This window comes from Osmerus mordax, chromosome 13 (genome assembly GCF_038355195.1).
Source record: "Osmerus mordax isolate fOsmMor3 chromosome 13, fOsmMor3.pri, whole genome shotgun sequence".
Lineage (NCBI taxonomy): Eukaryota > Metazoa > Chordata > Actinopteri > Osmeriformes > Osmeridae > Osmerus > Osmerus mordax.
The window spans coordinates 16,539,887-16,562,824 of record NC_090062.1 but is presented as its reverse complement, the minus strand read 5'-3'; the positions used below and the strand labels follow the sequence as shown (position 1 = coordinate 16,562,824).

Genomic DNA, 22,938 nt, shown 5'->3' with positions numbered 1-22,938 from the left:
GTAATCATTATGGAGTTTAGGGTTGAGCTGTGGTAGCCCTGATTCATCTTTACATATGTGTGTGGTGTGTGTATGCGTGTGGTGTGTGTGTGAGAGTTAGACATCAGTCTCTTACTGTGCACAACACGCCCAGCATGCTCTGGGCTCTGTAAAAACAGACACTTTGAAGATGAGAGACTCACACACACACACACCACAGACACCCCCCCACAGACACACACCCCCAGTTGTGTGGAGCAATGTTTCAGTGGAATTCTTCTCCTTTTCAGATGTGTGTATAATTGATGACACCTCCTCTGGTTTCCTGCCTCCTGTGACCGGTCCTGCTCTGAGGTCTGGACAAGCAGGGTAGTCCTCCTGGCCAGGACGACGCTGGGCGTTGAGGGAGTCGAGCAAAAAGGGTTCGAAAAAGGGTCATATTGACGTAAAAAGTGACCTGGCAGATAGCGATTGTGTTCTCAGCCTTAGTGTGATGATCAGGGAAAGAGAGAGGGAGGGAGAGAGAGAGGGATCAAGGAGGGGTCAGGATGGTAGCTCTGTCAGGAAGTCTCTGTGAAGTAAACACAGATCGAAGGAGGGTGTATTGGAAGTGCAGTGAGGGTAACTGCTACTGTAACATAAGGGGAGGGTGCTTTTAAACTGTATATTTGTGGTGTATCGATTCAAACACATAACTTAAGATCGTGTCATTGAATTGAATTTCGTATACCCTAGTCTGAATACGTGGTTAAAATAATGTGAAGTAAAACATTATAATTTCTTTGAATCAACACATGGTCTTTATGAGTAGAAGTCCATAGCGTTTTTCTCACTCTCGTCCGAAGACGGGTTCTGGTGCTGGTCCGAGTCCGACCCGAACATGGGGCTTCTCTGGAGGGCTCCGCGCCCCCCGCTGCTCCCCCGAGAGGCGAAGGGGGGTGGGCCGGAGCTGTCGGGGCGAGGCGGGGGGGAGAGCTCCTGGGGGTTGGAGAGCCAGCCAGGGGAGGAGTGGCAGAGACCCAGGCCCTGGAGCCCTCTGGCTGGGCTGGAGGACCCGGCGGAGGGGCTGGGCTCTAGCAAGGCCTCCCTGATCCTCTGGTTCTCCCTGGTTGCTGCCTGCCACACCACCTCCAGCTCATCTTCCACCTCTCTGCACGGGGACGAGAGAGGGAGAGAGAGAGGTGGGAGAGAAGAAGGGTGAGAGGACAGACAAGATCACAACACAGGATCGTCATGGAAACCCCTTGAACAACTTATCTAGAGAGACACAAGAGAGAGACACAAGAGAGAGAAAGAGGGAGAGTAAGTACATTTACATTTAGTCATTTAGCAGACGCTCTTATCCAGAGCGACTTACAATAAGTTCAGGGACATTCCCCCCGAGGCAAGTAGGGTGAAATGCCTTGCCCAAGGACACAACGTCATTTTGCACGGCCGGGAATCAAACTGGCAACCTTCTGATTACTAACCCGATTCCCTAACCGCTCAGCCACCTGACTGAGTAGGTAAGTAAGAAACGGATCAAGGAACCAGAGTTGAAACAGTTAGTTAAGTTGACAGGATCATACTGAGGTGTAATTTAAACAGAAAGACAGCAGGACCAGAGCATGCTAACTCTTCACGAGTTGAGAGCTTTGGAACTCCGCCCCCGACTCCTCCTAAAAACCCTCCGGCTGCACATTAGGGCTCACTTCCCCCCTCTGAGGAAGCTGAGGGACAGAAGCTGCAAGCCACCATTACAGAATAAGAGGACGCGGTGGGCAAATATAATAACTATCATCAACTTCCTATTAGTCATTTTTCTGACGTCAATAAGGCCTGGGTTAAGCTAACCTCTCCCCATAGGTCATACAGTCGTCAAGCAAGAAGCCAGGGGTTGCCATTTGCTAAGAGAGGGCTGACAGCAACACGGCAAGGGGTCATGTGACCAACTAAATGTCCAATTCAACCAGCAATTAATTACAGCTTGCTAAATTACTGGGGGTGGAGGGGTGGGAATGTATGGAGTGACATTATGGTATGTAAATCAGCATAAGGATGAACAACGAGAAATAGGGGCAGGGAGAACAACAAGAGAAAGAACAAAGGGAAGAAAAGAGAAGAGAGCGAGGTTGACAGTGAAAGACAGAGAGAGATAGAGAGACCACTTTCATCTTTCATCAGACCGGATCAATTATCTTCTCCCTCTCTGCCCTGGCTGACAGAGGGTGAATGGGCACAGGCGGCCGCCCAGCAAGGCTGCAGAGGGGGGCCATGGAGACCAGGGGCTCTGGACAGGAAGGAGGGTAGAGAAATCATCACCATCATCCTTAGGGCACATCCCTTATTTCCTCTAGCACTCACAGGGATGAGATCAGGGAGAGAGAGAGCGAGGGGAGGAGAGGGGGAAAAGGCAGGGAAGGCATGGGGAGAAAAAAGGGAGAGGAGAGGAAAGAGGGAGAGAGAAAGAAAGAGGTAGAGAAGAGAGAGGGAGAAATAGAGATGGAGAGGGACGGGAGAGAATATAGGAGGCGAGAGAGAGAGGGAGGGAAGGAGGAGAAGGGAGGGGATGCAGAAAGGGAAGTGAGATAGGAAGCAGGGAGGGAGGGGGATGAGAAGAAGGTAAATGAAGACAGAACGGATAGAGCATGAGGAGGATAAGAGTGTCTGTGAGACCTAACAAGAGGGAACATTTACTGGCATGGACGTACGACTGACAGGCTGACTGTAATAATAATAATAGTGTAATCATAAACGTACACGTTTGTGTGTGACGGCAACGTCACTGACGAGGTCCCTGGAGTGCATCTCGTGCTCTTTGTGTGTGTATCATTATAGTGAATTATAGAGTGATTATGGAGGGGTTAGCATCCTAGTAATCGCCCTGCGACTGGGGTAGTTCCATGCTCTGCGTGTGAGGTCGCCATGACACAGCCTGAGCCCTTGCTTGAGGTCGACTTGTGTCAAACGTTTTATGTCTTTTGTGGCTGTATTCAACTCACAACAACTAGCTTTTCAATTGGCAAGAAAAAAAATATCCTTTTATTTGGATGGAAATTGGTCGCTGTACCTAAGAAATTGAAATCGATTGATGGAGGGATAGAAAATAATTTATAAGATGAAAAAGATTTGAATGAATGAATGCATGGTATCCGCTCCCAGCAGAGCTATATCTTATTAACCACCTCACAGAGACTTATATCAATAAGGTCTGGAAGGTTGAGTGAAGCCAGCAGGATAGAAACCCCTGCTTCTTGAGCCAATCACAGAAACCCCTGCTTCTTGAGCCAATCACAGAAACCCCTGCTTCTTGAGCCAATCACAGAAACCCCTGCTTCTTGAGCCAATCAGGAGAGACCCCTGATTCTTGAGCCAATCACGAGAGAATCCCCTGCTTCTTGAGCCAATCAGGAGAGAAACCCCTGCTTCTTGAGCCAATCACAGAAAGCCCTGCTTCTTGAGCCAATCACTATTCCAGAGTAGCCAAGACTGCAGGATCCGTGTGTGTGTCTGTGTGTTATAATGAAGCAGAGCAGCCAGGGGTCCAGGATTTTAGTGTCAGTGTGTGTGTCTGTCTGTCTGTGTGTGGCGGTATGTCTGTCTGTCTGTCTGTCTGTCTGTCTGTCTGTGTGTGGCGGTATGTCTGTCTGTCTGTCTGTCTGTTATAATGAAGCAGAGAAGCCAGGGCTCCAGGATGTGTGTGTGAGTGTGAGTGTGTGTGTCTCTGTTATAATGAAGCAGTGTTCTCTCAGTCTTCCCACTTGTAGACTGTCTGTTTTCACACTCAGCAGAGGAAATCTCATGTCAAAGAGAAGGGAGCCTATACCTTGCATGATGAGTTTCTCTCATCTCTTCCTCTCCATCCCTCTCTCGCTCAACCCCTCTCTCTATCTCTCAATCCCTCTATGTATCCCCCTCTCTCTCTCTTTCTTTTTTTTTTCTTTTAAATCATTCAAAGTTCGACAGAGTTCTAAAATTAAAATCTCTCTCCAGTCTGCTGTCACTCCCAGACCTGTAGACCAGACCTGTAGACCAGGCCTGTATCAGGACTGTAGACCAGGCCCATAGACCAGACCTGTAGACCAGACCTGTAGCAGGACTGTAGACCAGGCCTGTAGACCAGACCTGTAGCAGGCCTGTAGACCAGACCTGTAGCAGGACTGTAGACCAGACCTGTAGACCAGACCTGTAGCAGGACTGTAGACCAGACCTGTAGCAGGACTGTAGACCAGACCTGTAGCAGGACTGTAGACCAGACCTGTAGCAGGACTGTAGACCAGACCTGTAGCAGGACTGCTACAGACCTGCTCCTGTCTGAGAGGAGGGAAAAACTGTTTCAGCAGTGACCTGTTCCTCCTGTGATAGCAAGCTACTTTAATGTTGAGGCACACACACACACACACACACACACACACACACACACACACACACACACCATCATCGTTTTATGTGTGTTCTTCCTGCACACTGATTAACTATTCCACCCCCACTGCCCCGATTCACTGCATCAGCAGACTTGCATGCGTGTGTGTGTGAAAGAGAGAATGTGTGCAGGTGGTACTAGGGCCTGTGACAGTACAGCCCCTAATACTATAGGGGCTCAAGCTCTTTGGTTTCACTGCTCCGCTGCATCATGTCCCAGAAGAGCAGCCGGGATATCTCCTCCCTGCAGACCTCTCATTCTCCTCATGTCTCCCTTTCTCCCTCTGTCTCTCTTTTTCTCTCCTCTTTCACTCTCGCCACACCGCTCTCACTCTCCTGCAGTCTGTTTCCCCCCCCCCTCCCCCCTCTTCTTGGCCCCCCTCTCTCTGCCCTACAGGTGCCCTTCTGCAGTCTGCAGCAGAGATTGTGCCTCATCAGCAAATGGCACCTCAACATGGCAAGCCCCTCCACTGAAGTGTCTTCCAGTGTGAGTGTGCACGCGAGTGTGTGTGTGTGTGTGTGTGTGTGTTTGGCATGTGATAGGGGGGCAGACTGCAAGGCATAACAAAAGCATTGTGAGGGAAAAAACAAGGTTGCATGAAGGAGAGAGACGAGAGAGATAGAAGGAGAGGGGGATTTAAATGGACACTTAGACCCCCAGCAGACAGAGAAAACATTGCAGGACTGATTCATCCCTCAGACCCCCAGCCCTCCCAACATCCTAACCATGACGGATGACTACAGCTACACTTTGATCCCCCGTCTGTCTGTCTGTCTGTCTGTCTGTCTGTCTCTCTGTCTCTCTCTCTCTCTCTCTGTCTCTCTCTCTCTGTCTGTCTCTCTCTGTCTGTCTCTCTCTGTCCTCACCTGACTCACTCTTATCACATGCCCTCTTTCCCAGCCCGCCAGAGTTGACCCAGTTTGGTCACTCTCTCATCCCCAGCTAAGCCCACACAGGAGCCCTTCTCTGGTAATGACACCAGGACGATCCACTCACAGACATTGTTCTGCACTCTAGATTGTTTTCTGAGACTCATACACACCACTGAGATACAACCAACCCAACTATCACATCTAGTTCCGATATATCACACCAGTCCGATAAAACTGGAACTGAAAACATTTCCTTTGTGTGTCTAAGACATCGGCATGTTTTCTTTCAGTTCGTCTGATCTCCAGTGTACATCTACAAAAGAACTGTCGTTTATTCAAGAAAGGAGAAGCCCGTGTGAGGAGGAGGAGCGTTTTCCGTGTGGCGGGGCGTGTGGACTGCAATGCAGCAGGGGAGAGAGGGCTAGGAGGGCTGCGGGGGGGAGAGAGGTGTGAGGGCTAGGAGGGCTGCGGGGGGGGAGAGAGGTGTGTGAGGTCCAGGAGGGCTGCGGGGGGGGGGAGAGAGAGGTGTGTGAGGGCCAGGAGGGCTGCGGAGGGAGAGAGATGTGTGAGGTCCAGGAGGGCTGCGGGGGGAGAGAGAGATGTGTGAGGTCCAGGAGGGCTGCAGGGGAGAGAGAGGTGTGTGAAGGCCAGGAGGGCTGCGGGGGGGGGGAGGTGTGAGGGCCAGGAGGGCTGCGGGGGGGGAGAGAGGTGTGAGGGCCAGGAGGGCTGCGGGGGAGAGAGAGGTGTGTGAGGGCCAGGAGGGCTGCAGGGGAGAGAGAGGTGTGAGGGCCAGGAGGGCTGCGGGGGGGAGAGAGATGTGTGAGGTCCAGGAGGGCTGCAGGGGAGAGAGAGATGTGTGAGGGCCAGGAGGGCTGCGGGGGAGAGAGAGGTGTGTGAAGGCCAGGAGGGCTGCGGGGGAGAGAGAGGTGTGTGAAGGCCAGGAGGGCTGCGGGGGGGGGGGGGGGGGGGGGGGGGAGAGAGAGGTGTGAGGTCCAGGAGGGCTGCAGGGGAGAGAGAGGTGTGTGAGGTCCAGGAGGGCTGCAGGGGAGAGAGATGTGTGTGAGGTCCAGGAGGGCTGCAGGGGAGAGAGAGGTGTGTGAGGGCCAGGAGGGCTGCGGGGGGAGAGAGATGTGTGAGGTCCAGGAGGGCTGCGGGGGGGGGGGGAGAGGTGTGTGAAGGCCAGGAGGGCTGCTGAGGGGAGAGAGATGTGTGAGGTCCAGGAGGGCTGCTGGGGGGAGAGAGAGGACAGCGCTCTTGTCCTGAAGTCTACCGCTCCCTGTGTGCTATTCACAGTCTGAAGCCACCTGAGCTGACTGAGCTACTGAACAGCCCTGGCATGTCCGCAGGTGCTTTCTACTGGCCTGGGTAGCTACTATACTAAACACACACACAGTCTCTCTCTCTCTCTTACATTTTCATCAGGGAACTGGCCTTTGAATGAGAAGGGACAGTGAGGAGGGGCTGTGGTGTAGGGAAGATCAATCTCCTCCAGCAACACTTCCTGCTGGTCACCAAGCTTGAATACTTAGCGTTTATCGACTCTATCTGACCCACCGAGTAACCGGGCAGCCTAATCTTCCCCAACCTGGGGGGGGCCTGGGGGACTAAACTACGCAGACTGTGAAACCCCTTAGAGAGCTTCTCATGTAGGAGAGGAACACCCAGAGAGTTACAACATTCAGCAAAGAGCGAGAGACATAGAGATAGAGTGAGAGAGAGACAGACAGAGATGAGAGAGACAGAGAGAGAATGAGTGACAGACGTAGAGATATATATATAGAGAGAGACAGAGCATCATTATTTCAAGTGGTGAATCTTCATTTAGCTGGCGGGGGAATCTGACAAGTGGAGATGAACTGAAACGGTTATTAGTCCTGCGTCCGGGTGGAGCGGGTGGTGTCTGGTGCGCGCAAGGGAAGCCATCGCGTAGAACTCAATTTGACGTGAGAGGGATAAAAACACTAGCGAGGATTTGACTCTCTCTCCATCCCCTCTCTCTCTCTCCATCCCCTCTCTCTCTCTCCATCCCCTCTCTTTCTCTCCATCCCCTCTCTCTCTCTCCATCCCCTCTCTCTCTCTCCATCCCCTCTCTCTCCATCCCCTCTCTCTCTCTCTCTCTCCCCCCATCGTCTCTCTCCATCCCCTCTCTCTCGCTCTCTCTCTCTCTCTCTCCATCCTTTCTCTCCATCCCCTCTCTCTCTCCATCCCCTCTCTCTCTCCATCCTTTCTCTCCAACCCCCTTCTCTCTCTCCATCCCCTCTCTCTCCATCCCCTCTCTCTCTCACCATCCCCTCTCTCTCTCACCGTCCCCTCTGTCTCTCTCTCTCTCTCTCTCCATCCCCTCTCTCTCTCTCCATCCCAGTGCAGTTAGTAGGCTGAGCACTGTATTTATTACAGCCAAGTCCCTTTCATGACTGGGAGAATCATCATTCTTGTGCTTTCTAACATCACCGTGGTAAGGCTCTTGCTGTAGCAAAGCTAAACGCTACCCAGCATGACTGTCGTAGCTACTCTGCCCTCCAAAAATGATCAACCCACTCATTCTCTCTTTTCTGGCACTTCCCATCTCCCCCTCCTGCCCTCTTCCCTCCTGCCAAAACCCAGAATCGATAGGGGCTTGTTTGTTTTGGTGTCCAGTGCCTGGTATCTGGCAGCCAGGATGGGCAGAACAGAACAGAGAGGGGAAGGGGGCAGGGGTGGGGAGGGGTGATGCAGAGGATAGAAGAGCAGGGAGGAGGAGGAAGACAGCGTTTTAGTGTCTGGGCAGAGGCTGTGAAAGTCAAATGCATTAGCTGGGGATGGAGGGGGGGGATTGACTGTGACTGTTTAAAGCTCTCCTAAAGTTGCACAGTCACAGGTGACGACACCATCATTTACGGCTGGCTGGGGAAAGGGGATAGAAGGACATGTACATTTAGTCATTTAGCAGACTGTCTTATCCAGAGCGACTTACAGACGAGGCAAGTAGGATGAAGTGCCTTGCTGAAGGACACAACTTCATTTTCTGCACGGCCGGGAATCGAACCAGCAACCTTCTGATGAATAGCCCCTTTCCCTAACCGCTCAGCCATCTGACCCCCTGAAGGTGGAGGAGGGAGGAAGTAGGGTGATGAGCCGGAAACAAGAGGGGAGATGGAGGAATTGTGTGGAGAGAGAGAGAGAGAGAGAGAGAGAGAGGGGTTGATTTCATGCACCCTCAGAATAACCTCTCTTGCAGTCTGCAACACCACCACACACCCCATCGACGGGGCTGTAAACACAGTGTCTGCAGGGCAGGGGACCTGAAGACAGCTCTCTCCACTAGAACAACGTTAGGAAGTCTGGGAGGCAATAGCCCCCTGATGCAATCCTCCAGATGCATGAACTATGGTGTAGGGCTCACACACACATACGCAGTCGTAAACTGTACATACACACGGCAACTACACACACACAAACTACACGTGCACACACACACACCAGCTATAGATCAAGTAAACGGCGTACCCATCAACTGATGCAATAACGGGCCATATTGATGTTTGAGAAAGTCTATCTTTGCTTTAGGGGCTGTTGCACCCCCGTGTGTGAGGTGTGTGTGGGGTGTGTAGGTGTGGGGTGTGTGTGAGGTGTGTGTGTGTGTGTGGGGGGGGTGATTGTGTGTGTGGGGGGTGTGTGTGTGGGGTGTGTGGGGGGGTGTTTGTGTGTGTGGGGTGTGTGTGTGTGTGGGGGGGGGTTAGAGGCAGTGCAGAGCAGAGAAAGCTTCAGGTCAAGCTCAGTCTGCAGAGGTGAGAGACGGCATCACTTCAGTCTCTCACCTCTTGCAGCTGCCACACACACACACACACACAAACCCCTCACAAAGACATACACACACAAACCCGACCACACTTACACACACAAAGTCAAACAGACAAAGGGCAGACGCCCCTCTGTCACTCGCCCATCGCTCCGTGTTGCTCTCTCTCTCATCCCCTGAAGAGAGCACAGCCGGGATTTGCGTCAGAGGCCTAGCGCAGCCAATCACACGCCAGCATGTGTGATGAGGACAGAGGAAGTCTGTCATGTTTGCTCGCCATAAATGGTGGGTGATGGATTAGCCCAATCAATACAGTTAAATTCCCCCTATCCCTCTCCCCCACCCCCTCCCTCCCCCACCCCCACCTCCTTTCCCTCTCCCACCCCCACCGCCCACCTCCTCTCCCTTTCTCTCTCCCCCATCCCCTCTCCCCACCCCCTCCTCCTCTCCCTTTCTCTCTCCCCCATCCCCTCTCCCACCCCCACCTCCTTTCCCTCTCCCACCCCCACCCCACCTCCTTTCCCTCTCCCACCCCCACCCCCTCCTCCTCTCCCTTTCTCTCTCCCCATCCCCTCTCCCACCACCTCCTCCTCCCCCTCTCCCACCACCTCCTCCTCCCCCTCTCCCACCCCCTCCTCCTCCCCCTCTCCCCCAGGGGGATTTCCCTGGACAAGGGGAACCAATCAAAATCATCCGCGAGCGCCCGCAGTTGTATGAGGACAACTTTTTCAGAAGGGGTGAGTGTGTCGGCGCATAACTTATGAATGACAGCCCCTGTGGAGATATTAATAGGATTTCTGATGTATTAGGGTTTGTGTGTGTGTTTGAATACTTGTGTGACAGTGAAATAGTGAGTCGGTCAGTCAGTGAGTGAATGAGTGACTGATGGAGTAACTGACTGATGGAGTCTGTGTGTCTGCAGATGTGTGTGGCTTCCTCAGCGTGAGACAGATCAGGAGACAACTCTCCCGTATAATAACTCACAAATATATTTCCACACACCTGAGTCTTTACACGACAAGCAGGGAGAGCCAGGTAAACAAATGTACTCCGATTCCAGTGACAGATGTTGAATAAGACCCATTTAGTCCCACAGCAGGTTAACGGTTGGCCAGATAAAATGTTTGAACATTTATTTTTCGTTTCACTGTAACTGAAAACCCCTGCCACAATAAGGCTGTCCTGTTAGGCAGCCACAGGACCTTAACACCAGTCCTAATCATCGCCTCCAGGGATCAAATGCAAATCAAATCGGATCTGTATATCCCTTTTTACAATCCACCCTTCCACCCCTCAAGTTTATTAATGAAACATCAATCTTTTCTACGACTTTTACACCCCCCAACCCTGCCTCGATCCCTTTGTTTTTCTAGTTTCATTATTTATTTGCCAATTAAGTTACTCTTAATTCAATCTCACAAGAGCTGACTCAGCAGTTCTGCTGTGATTGGCTGCAGAGAGTGTGATTGGCTGTGATTGGCTGCGGAGGCGTGTGATTGGCTGTGACTGGCTGCGGAGCGTGAGAGCCCAGCTGTCCCTGACGGTTTTGTTAACCCCTCACTCCCTGGACCGGCCCTGGGGACCCCCCCTGGGTACCCCCCTCACACCCTGGACCCCCCCTGGGTAACGGACTCAGAAGAAAAAAGGGGGGGGGGGGGGCAGTATGAGGTATGCAGGGGACACAGGCAGTGACAGACTGACGGACAGACAGGCAGAAATGCAGAGACAGACAGAGAGAGAGACAGGCAGACAAACAGACAGGCAGTCTCTGGAAAGCACCAGAAAACCGCCCAGTAGAAGACGATCACTGTGCAATCTCACACCACGATAAACAAATAAGGCTTCATTAAACTGCAGGGATGAATAATGTATGAAGTTGAAAGAGAAAGAGGAAGAAAGAGGAGAGAAAGACGTGGGCGAAAGAGAGAGAGAAATAAAACAGAAGAACATAAAGAGGTAAAGAAGAGAAGACAGGGATATAGAAAGAGGGAGGGCAGATGTGGTCAGAAATACATAACGGTGCTGATCCAACCCCCCCCCCCCCCCCCCCCCCCCCTTTACACCCTCTCTTTTCCCGATCGTTATCTTAAAACCTTTTAATCTCCCTGCCGGAGGATCTGTAATCAAGACACAAAATGACCTCGGAGTTTCCATGCTTTCATCAGAACTCAGTCCCAGAAGCCATTTTCTTCCCATATCAATGAAGACGAGGCTTATTCACACAGAATCAAGGGGGGAGAGATGGAGGAGAGGGCTGACCAATCACTGTCCATTAGTCCCCCCTTCTAACTGGAATACCTGAAAGGCTTTCAGAACAGAGAGAGAGTGAGAGAAAGTGAGAGAGGGAGGGAGGGAGGAGAAGAGAGATGGAGGGTGGGTGGGGGGGGGGGAGGGAGAAGGTGAGAGAGAGAGAACGAGATGGAGGGAAAGTGAGAGTGGGAGGGAGAGAGAGATTCCATTTGATGTGTTCCATCCTTTAATGTGCTTCAGTGTGCAGTCTACATCATTTCCCACCTGCTGCTCTTGACTGTAAACTGCCCCAACTTGCAGCAGCTTCTGCAAACATCTGTAAAGGGTTTTACCAGACAATGCTATGTACTGCCTATGTACTGTACAATACACTGCTATGTACTGTACACTGATAAATAAATACAGCTTCTGTTTACGGCTTGTGAGGTGAGCGACTTGGTGATGTTGGATGTGCGATGTTTTTGTGCGTGCTAGGCAAGGCTCTGGGAAAGCAGGGGAGCCTAGACGCTAGCACAACACGCTAGCACAACACGCTAGCACAACACGCGAGCACAACACGCTAGCACAACACCTCGAGACTCTGAAGATGGTAAAACCATCTACCTCCATCACAGGAGATCGTGAGAAAAAGCTGATGAAGTAATATTTTTTTTTTTTTAATAGTCCGCAACGTAGCCACCGACGGCTCGACCGTCACAGTCAGTGCACTGAGCATTAGCGTAATCTCACCGCTCCTACTTGTTGGCAGACAGCCATGCTAATTAGCTTAGCACTGAGCATTAGCGTAACCTCACCGCTCCTACTTGTTGGCAGACAGCCATGCTAATTAGCTTAGCACTGAGCATTAGCGTAACCTCACCGCTCCTACTTGTTGGCAGACAGCCATGCTAATTAGCTTAGCGCGCCGCTGGATTTGTTGGGTTAGGTGCCCGAGTCTTTGGAGAAAAGGTGGAAAGGGAACACAGTACTGGAAGGAGGGAGGGAGGAAGGGAAGGACTGAGGAACGGAGGGAAAGAAGGATGGATGGAGAGAGGAAAGAAGGAGATGGGGGAGGAGGGAGGCTGAAATGGAGAGAAGGAAGAAGGAGGAGGAAGGAAGGAGGAAAAAAGGAGAGGGAGGAAGGAAGGAGAGAAGTAGGAGGGAGGGAGGTAATTGCATCCACAGGCTGTTATATTGTGTTGTAATGGCTGCTGCATGAAGACATTAAGACGACTCTTTCATCTGGGCATCAACTGCGTGGGTGAGAAGCAATTAGCAACCTGTGACAACGGCTGCGTGCCGCTGTAGTCCAGCAGGAATACACGTACACAGCCATGATGTCCCATGGTGGAAGAGTGTGTGAGCTGAAGTTTTTGCATGCGTGTCTAACTGCGTGTGCATATTTGTTTGTACCTGGTGCATAATGTGACTCTATAGCAAATACAGCGCTGAAGTGACACACACACTATGTGTGTGACTGTGTGTGTGGGTGAGTTTGTGTGTGTATGAGTGTGTGAGGATGTGTGAGTATGAGTGTGTGTGGGTGAGTTTGTGTGTGTATAAGTGTGTGAGGATGTGTGAGTGTGTGTGTGTAAGTATGAGTGTGTGTGGGTGAGTGTGTGTGTGTGTGTGTGAGTATGTGTGGGTGAGTGTGTGTGTGTGTGTAAGTATGAGTGTGTGTGTGTGAGTTTGCTTGCGTAGTCATCCATGTCTGGCTGGACCAGGAGAAGATGAAAGGAGTGGTCTGAGCTCTATGAAAACCAGACAGAGAGAGAGAGACAAAGAGAGAAAGGGAGAGAGAGAGATGAAGAGATGCAGAGAGAGAAAGAATGGAGAGAGTTGAAGGGGGGGAGAAAAAAGATGATGTGAGAAAGAATGGAGTGAGAGAGCTGAAGAGAGAGAGAAAGAAGATAAAGAGAGGGAGAAAAAATGGAGAGAGGAAAAGAGAAAAAGATGAAGAGAGAAAGGGCGAGAAAATGTGGAGAAAGAGATAGAGAAATATTGGAACGGAGAGCAAGAAAAAACAAAGATGGAAACCCTTCTCCTCCACCGCCCCTCCTCTCCCACAAGCATTTTCTCCAGAACCCTTCAGCCCTCAAAGTCAGAAGTTTCCTCCGAGACTCGCCAGAACAGATAAAAGTACCGGCCAAACAAACAGCCAGAAAACAATACTTCCAAGTTCCAAGGTCTTAAAGACAAATTACCCTGCTGGTACCGCAGCTCAGCCAACTCCCCCTCCTTACACACTCACACACTTCAGCAATTACAGCTCCGGAAAACTGCTTCCCACCTCTCTCAGATGGGTTTGAGACATTGTGCCTTCAGACTAACCTTCCCTTTCTGGGAGACAGAGGGAAAAGACGCTGGAAGACAAAAATTGTGGATCTGAGTGAGAACCGCTGCACCTGTAATGAAATATGATCTGTTTGTCTTAACCGAACCTCACCCTGTCCTGACCCGGTCCTGACCCTGTGCTGACCCTGTTCTGACCCTGTTCTGACCCTGTCCTGACCCTGTGCTGACCCTGTGCTGACCCTGTGCTGACCCTGTCCTGACTGCCATGGGCTGGTGAGGGTTACTGACACATATTAAACGTGGAAGAGGCGATGCTGCAATCAGGAGAAGCCTGCCTGAGGCTAGTTCAGTAACAACTGTTTTTCACACCTACTTTCTCACACACACACACACGCTCCCTTATGTGTGCGTGTGTGTGTCCGAAGCTCATGCAGGCCTAGAGAGTTCAAACAAAAGACCTCGCTAATTGGAAACAGAAATAATGACAGATTTAAAAAAAACACTGTAAACCCAGGTGAAAACTACAGACAGGAAAAATCTATTCAAAAACACCATCGAGACTAACCACTGACCATCTAAAGAGAAATATTACTGCAAACAAAAAAGCTAACGCACACACACACACACACACAGACACACACACACAAAGGTTGTATGAGCTATAGTACTTTCTAAATGTGAGTGTGAAATGCCATAGGTATCCCAGTGGCTGATTATTTCAGAACCTGGGCTGACAAAGACCCTGTCTGGTCAGACTCTCAAAGGACATGGAGAGAGAGGGGGGGAGAGATGGAGAGGGGGGGAGAGAGAGTGATGGAGAGAGAGAGGTATAGAGGGTGTGGGAGAGGTAAAGGGTGGGGAAAGATAGATGGATAGTGGGAGAGAGATGGAGAGAGGGTGGGGGAGAAAAAGGGAGAGATGGAGAGCAAGAGGGAGATATGGAGAGAGAGAGAGAGAGAGAGAGAGGGAAAGAGAGATGGAGAGAGAGAGGTAGAGGGAAAGAGAGAGATGGAGAGAGGGCGGGGGGAGAGAAAGGGAGACATGGAGAGAGAGAGAGGTAGAGGGAAAAAGACAAGCAAAAACATAGCAAGAAAGAGTCAAAGAAAGATTGATAGAGAAGGAGAAGGAAAGAGAGAGACTGAAAGAGTGTGAGTCAATAACAGAGAGAGAGAGAGAGAGGGAAAGCAATACAGAATGACTCACAAAGTCGTATCACCCGTGGCAACAATGTAGATGGCTGCTCCACCAGGGAAGCTGGTGTCAGACCTGTCTCAGAAGCAGAGCAAAGGATGCTGGGAGATGAGTCGAGGGTGGAGAGAGCCTGATGTATTGAATTTGGAAGCAGTGGAGGCAGAAAACACATTTATCGCAGCCAAAACATTTGGTTGTTTATTATGTGTAGGTCATTTGAAACCTGGCAAGGGCTCGGGCTCGGTAGTGTAGAGAGTAGAATAGAATAGAACATTTGAATGAAATGTTTTTCATAGACAGAAACGCTGCCGCAGTTGATTAAGCGTGATTAAGCACTTCCTCCGAGTCGGGTGGTGTTAGAATGTGTTAGAGGGTACACAGAGCATACCATGGCAGCATTTGTCAAAGTTTGGGCCAAATGCGCAATGCACTGCAAACCTGGAATAAACAAAATGGCAGTTATTCAATTTGAACAACCGCAAAAGCACTAAAATGACTGTTGTTCCCTTTTACATTTAGTAATTTTTAGCAGACGCTCTTATCCAGAGCACGCTGCTTTTACTGTCCCCCGCGCAATCCCAGACCTGCCAACATTTGAGGGACGCGACAGACTACGATTCCCACAACCGTCTGCAGTCAAGGCAATCTCTCTTTTCTGGGTGTCATTCTGGGAGTTTTAGTCCCATTTAGCTCTCGGCTGCTCTCTGAGGGATCTAACGGGCACAGTCACCATGGGAGAGAGAGAGAGTGCAGGAGAATGGGGCGAGTGAATCCAGGCAGGTTTCAAGACGCTCTATAAACATACTCAGTAGAGGCTTGGTGTGTCTGTGCAGCGCTGTTTCCCCACCTGCACAGGTGAACCAACACACTGTGAGTGACAGGCTAGCTGCACAAGCCACTCAGTGACCCACTGAAAGACCAGACTGACTGAGCCAGAGAGATAACAGAAGAAAAAAAACAACAACAAATGAATAAAAGAGGTGTATTAACACCTCAATAGGTGCTTAGGTATAGGAGACTGCGCATCTGTTTCCCCAGCTACAGATAAGACACACCTGTGGATCATTACTGAGCCCTGGCAGAACACATTTGATCATAGGCGTAATGAGCATCATTAGCTGTTCCAAAGCAGCGTGGTCCTCATCTAGACTGCAGCCTGCATTGGTCTTCTCGACGCACAGAGAGCAGGAAGTCTTATCAGAGAGGCACTCGGCCTAGTCAGCTGGTGGGTCAGGGAACTAGCGAGGGGTTTGGAAGAATAGAGGAGGGAAGACAGGTGGACATAATGAGAAATAAGATTGGGTGGAGGGGGGACGGGTGGACTGCTGAAAAGGAGACGGTGAGAAAAGGAGAGAGAGGCGACAGAATGAGATGACCGGGAGATAGAGAGAACAGAAAGAGAAGAATGCCGAGTCGGAGGGAAGGAACAGATGATGACAGATGGACAGAGGAAGTGGGGTGGGGGGAAACGGGGTCCGCCGCGAAACAGTGAGAGGACCGGCTGTGCGAGGTCAAAGCTTGCAGACGCCGACAGAAAGACCAACAGGTTGTAAAAGGCAGGACTCCTAGGATGAATAAACTGTTATCAGACAGGAGGGGAGAGATACGTCAGGTTAAACGTACGGCCGACACCATCTAGCCTGACTGCTGAGAGATGTGGTTGGGCTCCAAACCGTTACAACAGTGGAAGCTAGCCTCGCCACAAAGCAGTTGTAAATCTGCATCATAACTGGTTGACACAATACTTCAGATATGATTTGGAAACTGCGTTTCTACGCTTGCGAGGGCAGTGGCATAAATAATGCATGAAATATGAAGTATAGCCACAATTTCCATCCAGTAGCATCACTGAAACCCAGCTCACAATCTTTGGGAGAGCACTTCTGCTCTCCACAAAAGAACGAGCATGCTTTCTATTCTGTGCACAACGTAGTCAACATTATCACACACACACAATCTATGCAACCTTTGGAGGATAGGAGAAACTCTGAATCATATATCAAAAGGCCAAAAGACAAAAAAACACCAAAGAAACTAAAGAAGCTGAATAGTGATTTCCTGTGTGGCATCAAAAGTTGGGAGCTTTTTTTTCCCCCAGAGACAAGGCTAGAAATCTATTTTAAAGAGCCTTTTGATCCAGCAGCCGTCAGAGACCATGTTCTGATGGAGAAAAGAAGGAAAGACTAAAAGAAAAGCCTCTCTTAGTAACAACATGGACCCTGACCTGAGCACTTTGCCATGTGGCTTTTAAAGTACAGGGTGTCTCAAGAGCAGGGCAGGGGAGAGAGCACAGATATCACCTTGAGGTAAAAACATTTTTTTTAAAGAGTAAGTTTCCTAAACCATTTTCTGAGCCCGGGGAACCTTTGAGAGGAGACGTTCCCCGAGGTTCCCCACAGGCACGCCCGCAATCATGAACAATCACTCTCTCTGTCGCAAGCGGCTTGTAGGAGAGGATCTGGGGGAGGTGAGAGAGAGGGGAGAGATTCAAGTGTGTGTGGAGAGATTCAGGTGTGTGTGTGTGGAGAGATTCAGGTGTGTGTGTGTGGAGAGATTCAGGTGTGTGTGTGTGGAGAGATTCAGGTGTGTGTGTGTGGGAGGAGGAGGAGGGAGGTGAGGAGGAGGAGGGAGGTGAGGAGTTGAAAGGGGGGAGGGACGAGGTGAGGAGGAGGAGGGAGGGGAGGAGGAGGAGGGAGGTGAGGAGTTGAAAGGGGGGAGGGACGAGGTGAGGAGGAGGAGGGAGGGGAGGAGGAGGAGGGAGGTGAGGAGTTGAAAGGGGGGAGGGGGGAGGTGAGGAGGAGGAGGTGAAGGGAGGGGGTGAGGAGGAGAAGGGGGGAGGTGAGGAGGTGAAGGGAGGGGGTGAGGAGGAGAAGGGGGAGGTGAGGAGGGGGTGAGGAGGTGAGGAGGAGAAGGCGAGAGGATCTGTGTGGATGGACGAGACAGGCGTTGAGAAACGCAGAGGCGAGAGAGAGAGAGAGAGAGAGAGAGAGAGAGAGGGGGGGGGGGAGGAGAGAATCGATTGAAAGAGGGTAAACTTAAACTTATCATTTTCACATAGACTCTTTGTAAGATTGCCAGATCCCAGGAGAGAGTAAACAATATGAGGAATAGCGGTTGAAAGAGAATAGGAATCAGACACAGTGTGTGTGTGAGAGAGTGTGTGTCCTTGTTTGACTGTCTGGATATGGCCTCGCTGTCACAGTCATCAGACCTCTGTGCTCTCTCATTCAGACAGGGGCAATCATGCAAACTGTGCTGCTCCTGCAGCTCAACACACACACTAACACACAGTTTCTCTCTCTCTCACACACACACACACTCACTCTACTCTCTCTCTCACACACACACACACTCACTCTACTCTCTCTCTCACACACACACTCACTCTACTCTCTCACACACACACTCACTCTACTCTCTCACGCACACACGCACACACACAGGGCCACAAGTATGCCCTAACTTTATACAAATCTAGTTGAGGTAGGATAAGTGTTGTGTAATATAATGGTGCCTAACCCACTTCCTGATTATCAGTCTGTCCCTAGACTGATCATGAGTCACAGGATGGAGCTGATGAACCAGATATTTTTTTACTGTTACCCACCTCACACTAACGCCCGCACACACACCCATCACACACTAACCCGCACACACACCCATCACACACTAACCCATCACACACTAACGCCCGCACACACACCCATCACACACTAACCCCCGCACACACCCATCACACACTAACCCATCACACACTAACCCGCACACACACCCATCACACACTAACCCATCACACACTAACGCCCGCACACACACCCATCACACACTAACCCCCGCACACACCCATCACACACTAACCCCCGCACACACACCCATCACACACTAACCCCCGCACACACCCATCACACACTAACCCGCACACACACCCATCACGCACTAACCCCCGCACACACACCCATCACACACTAACCCGCACACACACCCATCACACACTAACGCCCGCACACACACCCATAACACACTAACGCCCGCACACACACCCATCACACACTAACCCCCGCACACACACTGTCCTCATAGGGCAGTCAAAGCACACATCTGCTGATAACACACAAGCCAATACAACCAGGACACCCAGCATTACAACAACATGGGGAGAGGGAAACGCAAAAACACTGAACACAAGCGGAGCTCCATCTCTCAGGAAGGTGACATTTGGGCTGCCTTGGGCTAGGAGTGCAGCACTGGTTCATCTCGACCTAATCTATGCATCGGAGTGTCTGTTCCTACAGCTAGCCAGGTGACACCATAGATAATGCACACTTTATGCAAATGTGACACTCTCCGACGGTACGTGACATAAGGCGCTCCATTACGTACTATTATATTTTATTTTATGAATAATCTTGCTGTCTGGTTGATGTATCGTGTAGGTGTAGTGTATCTGCAGGCCAGCTGGGAACCCTGGGAACAGGGGTGGAACTGAAGGCAGCCAGCAGAGAGCATTCTTGAGTTAAGGTCTTCAGATAATCCGACTCCCAGGCTAAACATGTGCCTGACAACAACGACTAAAGATATTGATCAGACAAAACCAATTGATATTGCTAACACAATTTAGCTGCACTCCAGTGTCGCCCGGCCCAAATCAAACAGCACTTGGAGAGATTGTCTGGGGTCATTTACTGGACATCATTGACTTGCGGAGTCCTTCATCCTGCGACAGTGATGTTAGGACTAACTGTTGTCATGCTGATACGTCTGGATGGTTGAATTTGAAAGATGTCATATACACAGGAGAGGCAGAGAGAACGAAAGCGCAACAGAGAAACAGAGAGAGAGACAGAGAGAGAAACACACAGAGAGAGAGAGACAGAGAGAGAAACACAGAGAGAGAGAGAGACATAGAGAGAGACAGAGAGAGAGGAGAGAGAGAGAGGACGGGGGGTGTTGGCACATTAGGAAGAGAGCATGAATAGAGAGAGAAAAGAAAGAGGGAGTGATTGCGACAAAGAGGGAGGGGGCAGCGACCGCAGCAGAGAGAGAGAGAGAGAGAGAGAGAGAGAGAGAGAGAGAGAGAGAGCCGGAGGAGGGGAGCTAGACACAAACCGCCCGCAGCTGTTCTGTCTTGTCCACACAGGCAGCGCTGCATCCTTTCCTCCGTCTCTCTCTCTCTCTCTCTTCCCCTCCTACTTCAACTCCTCCCTCCCTCCGCCCGCTACCCCCTGGTGGCCTGTAATTGGTTTGTGTTGCCGGTGTGACTGTGACTGGGTCTGCCTCTCCCTCTCTCTTTTTCTGTCTCGCTCTGCCCCTCTCTCTCCTCCTTCTCTCTTCCCTCCTCCCTCCCTCTCCCTCACTCCTCCCTCTCGTTGGGTTTTACCTTTTCTGCAGCAGCACTCCGTCCAGATCCCCCTGCTTGTCTCTGAGCAGCGTGTGCAGGTGCTGGATCTGTCGCTGGTAGCAGGCTGCCTTCCCCGCAAAGTCCTCTTCCTGCTCCCGCAGCCTCTTGCCCAGCACACCCAGACTGGCCGCGCTCTGCTTCCTGAACACCTGGAGGAGGGGGGGCAGGGGGAGTGAGAGGACACACACGCCGAGAGTGAGACACACGTGCGGAGACGCAGACACCAAGTGGACAGACGGAAAGCTCTCACACGCGTGCGCTCTCTCTCTCTCTCACACACACACACACACGCGCTCTCGCTCTCTCTCTCTAGCTGGTGCAGGCAGGAGGATGGCTCTGGCAGAGAATGGACACGTAGAGGCACGGCAGACGGAAGCGAGCAGAGCGCTCCTGATCTGAGAGGCTCCACTCTGGGATTTACATGAAGTGCACAGCGACGGAAGACTCTGTCTTGGAGGAGCCGGGGTCCGAGTCAGGGACGAGCGGGCAAGGTAAGCTATGGGAGAACGCGGAGGAGAGCGGGGATAGTTGTTGAAACTTCTAAAGGAACGTGTGTGTGTGTGCGTGCGTGCGTGAGAAGCATGTGCGTGTTTCTGTGCGTGGGCACAGAAGTGTCCGTGAGAATGCGGGTGCTTTGTGTGCGCGTTGGTGCGAGTTTTCATCTGAGGTAAAACAGTGGTTATTGGCTTGGTCTCGCGCACGCATTAAGACAGCGATAAGCAGTCTGGCTCATAGTAACGCTGGCTGCCTCAGCGCACGTTGGCGCTAACACGTAGACGGCTTAATTGCAGACGACTCCGGTTGCTAACAGACCCTCTGTGTGTGAGAGAGACAGGTACACAAGAAGGAGAGACAGGATGAGCTGGAAAGACAACGACAGTGAAAAATACAAACCAGAGAGGACACAGAGGTGCTCAAATAGAGTCCAAACAAGATGGGGAGAGACAGGTCTGCTACTGGGAGCAGAGCAGGAGATGGGCGCAGGAGATGGGCGCAGCAGTGTGTGTGATAACATGATTATGATTTCTAGAAGGAAATCAGCTTAAAGCCACACACACCTCCATAGTGAGGCAGTGTTGTGACTGGCGGTCTAACGACGTAAGGAAACCCGTGCCAGACTAACCCCAGAGGAAGCACAGGGTGGAGAGGTGAACCGGAGAGGTGAGAGAGAGAGATGCAGAGAGAGAGATGGAGGTAGAGGCAGACAGGGTTAGGGTTGTGAAGAGAGAGAGAGAGAGAGACAGAGGGAAGAGGCAGACCGAAACAGAGAGTTGTGAGGAAAGACAGACAGGCAGGTATCTGGTTTGGACTGTGACAGACATAGAGGCTCAACAGATGGTGTTTTGTCTGTGGGAAGCAGAGCAGCTGGTGAGCCTACAGTAGAGGTTTGTCTGTGGGAAGCAGAGCAGCTGGTGAGCCTACAGTAGAGGTTTGTCTGTGGGAAGCAGAGCAGCTGGTGAGCCTACAGTAGAGGTTTGTCTGTGGGAAGCAGAGCAGCTGGTGAGCCTACAGTAGAGGTTTGTCTGTGGGAAGCAGAGCAGCTGGTGATCCTACAGTAGAGGTTTGTCTGTGGGAAGCAGAGCAGCTGGTGAGCCTACAGTAGAGGTTTGTCTGTGGGAAGCAGAGCAGCTGGTGAGCCTACAGTAGAGGTTTGTCTGTGGGAAGCAGAGCAGCTGGTGAGCCTACAGTAGAGGTTTGTCTGTGGGAAGCAGAGCAGCTGGTGAGCCTACAGTAGAGGTTTGTCTGTGGGAAGCAGAGCAGCTGGTGAGCCTACAGTAGAGGTTTGTCTGTGGGAAGCAGAGCAGCTGGTGAGCCTACAGTAGAGGTTTGTCTGTGGGAAGCAGAGCAGCTGGTGAGCCTACAGTAGAGGTTTGTCTGTGGGAAGCAGAGCAGCTGGTGAGCCTACAGTAGAGGTTTGAGTAAAGGCATGGAGGACAGGTCAGGTTCTCTCAAACCTGGGACTTCCTTTGTGAACATGTACAGGTGTGTGTGTGTGCTTAGTTCATACCTGTACAGTCCATGTGTGAAACCGTTATGAGTATCAGGTTGCATCAAGTGTGTGTGTGTGTGTGTACTGTTAGTGGAATTACACACGGCACCTGCGTGCGTTATTCTTATTGTGTGTGTGTGTCTTTGCCTACCGTGTGTGTGTGTGTGTGTGTTGTCAGAGGTGGCTGTGTAATGTGCCGTGTCCTGGGGGAAACAGCCCCGACAGGAGAGGAGCCTGTTGATAGAGCAGCCTGCTGCATCCTACCCACCACATCACCGTACGGCGGGGCGGCTGTCTTGCTGGAGACGCCATGATCACATAGCAAACGTGGGTGTTTCTCTGTGTGTGTGTGTGTATATGTGTGTGTGTCTGTGCGAGCGCATCTGCTCTCTAGCGGGAAGTCTTCTGACAAATAAACTGATTTCAGCCCACACAAACACATGTGGATTCAGAAACACACGGACACACACACACACGCAGGCACACATGTAGGCACGGACACACACGCACGCTAGGCCCCGGGGTGGGGGGGGGCGGGGGGGGGGGAGTGGTATCGATCCATCCACCCGCCTGGCAGGTGGAGCAGCTCAATATGGCCGTGGCACCCTCCCCCCTCACTACCCCCCTCCCTGACTCCTCCCCCCTCACTACCCCCCTCCCTGACTCCTCCCCCCTTCCATCCACCCACCCAAGGGGATTAAAGGGGGGGTGAGGTGGAGATGAAGGATGCATGAGGGGGAGGGAGAGGGGGGGTTGTACACTGCACACCACTAACCCTACAGAGAAACCTGACAATAACTGGCT

General features: G+C 51.4%; 2 protein-coding genes across 2 annotated transcripts in view; one reads left to right on the top strand and one right to left on the bottom strand.

Moving 5' to 3' along the window:
- Positions 1-212: 212 nt before the first annotated feature.
- Positions 213-22,938, bottom strand: part of cep89 (centrosomal protein 89) — an 84,989-nt gene continuing 62,263 nt past the window's right edge. The window contains exons 19-21 of the mRNA XM_067248936.1: positions 20,124-20,293; positions 813-1,129; positions 213-463 (exon numbers count right to left, since the gene is read on the bottom strand). Coding sequence (XP_067105037.1) covers positions 459-463; positions 813-1,129; positions 20,124-20,293 — 492 coding nt within the window. The 3' untranslated portion in view covers positions 213-458. The remainder of the gene's footprint in view (positions 464-812; positions 1,130-20,123; positions 20,294-22,938) is intronic.
- zgc:165481 (uncharacterized protein LOC100073327 homolog) overlaps positions 20,173-22,938 on the top strand; it is a 20,849-nt gene continuing 18,083 nt past the window's right edge. Inside the window, exon 1 of the mRNA XM_067248937.1 lies at positions 20,173-20,635. Coding sequence (XP_067105038.1) covers positions 20,566-20,635 — 70 coding nt within the window. The 5' untranslated portion in view covers positions 20,173-20,565. The remainder of the gene's footprint in view (positions 20,636-22,938) is intronic.